Consider the following 1,176-nt stretch of genomic DNA (forward strand, 5'->3'; position numbering starts at 1 on the left):
CGAGCCTCCGCCTCTTTTTTGGCACCGCGAAGCGGCTTCCTGGAGGCCGAGCACCACGCCGCCCGGGCACCCGGCAGATCGCGAGGTGGAACGAGCCGTCGCTGCGGGGACAGCGTTCCGAGGCAGTTGGTCCTCTCCGGGGTGCCGTAGGCATCAGCTGACCGGCCCAGCGCACGTGACTACAGGGGCACTTGATGGGAATCATGGCAGCCTCCCGGCCACTGTCCCGCTTCTGGGAGTGGGGAAAGAACATCGTCTGCGTGGGGAGGAACTACGCGGACCACGTCAGGGAGATGCGCAGCGCGGTGTTGAGCGAGCCCGTGCTGTTCCTGAAGCCGTCCACGGCCTACGCGCCCGAGGGCTCGCCCATCATCATGCCCGCGTACACTCGGAACCTGCACCACGAGCTGGAGCTGGGCGTGGTGATGGGCAAACGCTGCCGCGCGGTCCCCGAGGCCGCGGCCATGGACTACGTGGGCGGTTATGCCCTGTGCCTAGATATGACCGCCCGGGACGTGCAGGACGAGTGCAAGAAGAAGGGGCTGCCCTGGACTCTGGCCAAGAGCTTCACGGCGTCCTGCCCGGTCAGCGCGTTTGTGCCCAAGGAGAAGATCCCTGACCCTCACAAGCTGAAGCTCTGGCTCAAGGTCAACGGCGAACTCAGACAGGAGGGTGAGACAGCCTCCATGATTTTTTCCATCCCCTACATCATCAGCTATGTTTCTAAGATCATAACCTTGGAAGAAGGAGATATTATCTTGACTGGGACGCCAAAGGGAGTTGGACCGGTTAAAGAAAACGATGAGATCGAGGCTGGCATACACGGGCTGGTCAGTATGAGATTTAAGGTGGAAAAGCCAGAATATTGAGTCATTTCTTTACAAGTTTCGGGAGAGAAGGGGAAAAGACAAGAGCAAGCAACGGCTATTAAATGTCACAATCCTTTAATAAGAAACCATTTATTGGCTGGGCGCGGTGGCTCACGCCTGTAATCCCAGCACTTTGGGAGGCTGAGGCGGGCGGATCTCGAGGTCAGGAGATCAAGACCATCCTGGCTGACACGGTGAAACCCCGTCTCAACTAAAAATACAAAAAATTAGCTGGGTGTGGTGGCGGGCGCCTGTAGTCCCAGCTACTCGGGAGGCTGAGGCAGGAGAATGGCGTGAACCCGGGAGG

The 1,176-nt window shown here is 59.0% G+C and overlaps 1 protein-coding gene across 5 annotated transcripts in view; it reads left to right on the plus strand.

Moving 5' to 3' along the window:
* Positions 1-6: 6 nt before the first annotated feature.
* The window catches only part of FAHD1 (fumarylacetoacetate hydrolase domain containing 1), a 25,552-nt gene continuing 24,382 nt past the window's right edge, over positions 7-1,176 (plus strand). For 3 of the 5 annotated variants that reach the window (XR_001004559.1, XM_011966954.1, XM_011966953.1), the window contains exon 1: positions 7-830. Coding sequence is in view for 2 of the 5 variants with exons in the window: in XM_011966954.1 (XP_011822344.1) it covers positions 195-830 (636 nt within the window). In the remaining 3 variants the exon portion in view is untranslated. Of the gene's footprint in view, positions 1,150-1,176 lie in introns of all 5 variants that reach the window. The other 2 variants (XR_001004561.1, XR_001004560.1) reach the window with 2 other exon arrangements.

Source organism: Mandrillus leucophaeus, unplaced genomic scaffold (genome assembly GCF_000951045.1).
Source record: "Mandrillus leucophaeus isolate KB7577 unplaced genomic scaffold, Mleu.le_1.0 Scaffold78, whole genome shotgun sequence".
Classification (NCBI taxonomy): Eukaryota; Metazoa; Chordata; class Mammalia; order Primates; family Cercopithecidae; genus Mandrillus; species Mandrillus leucophaeus.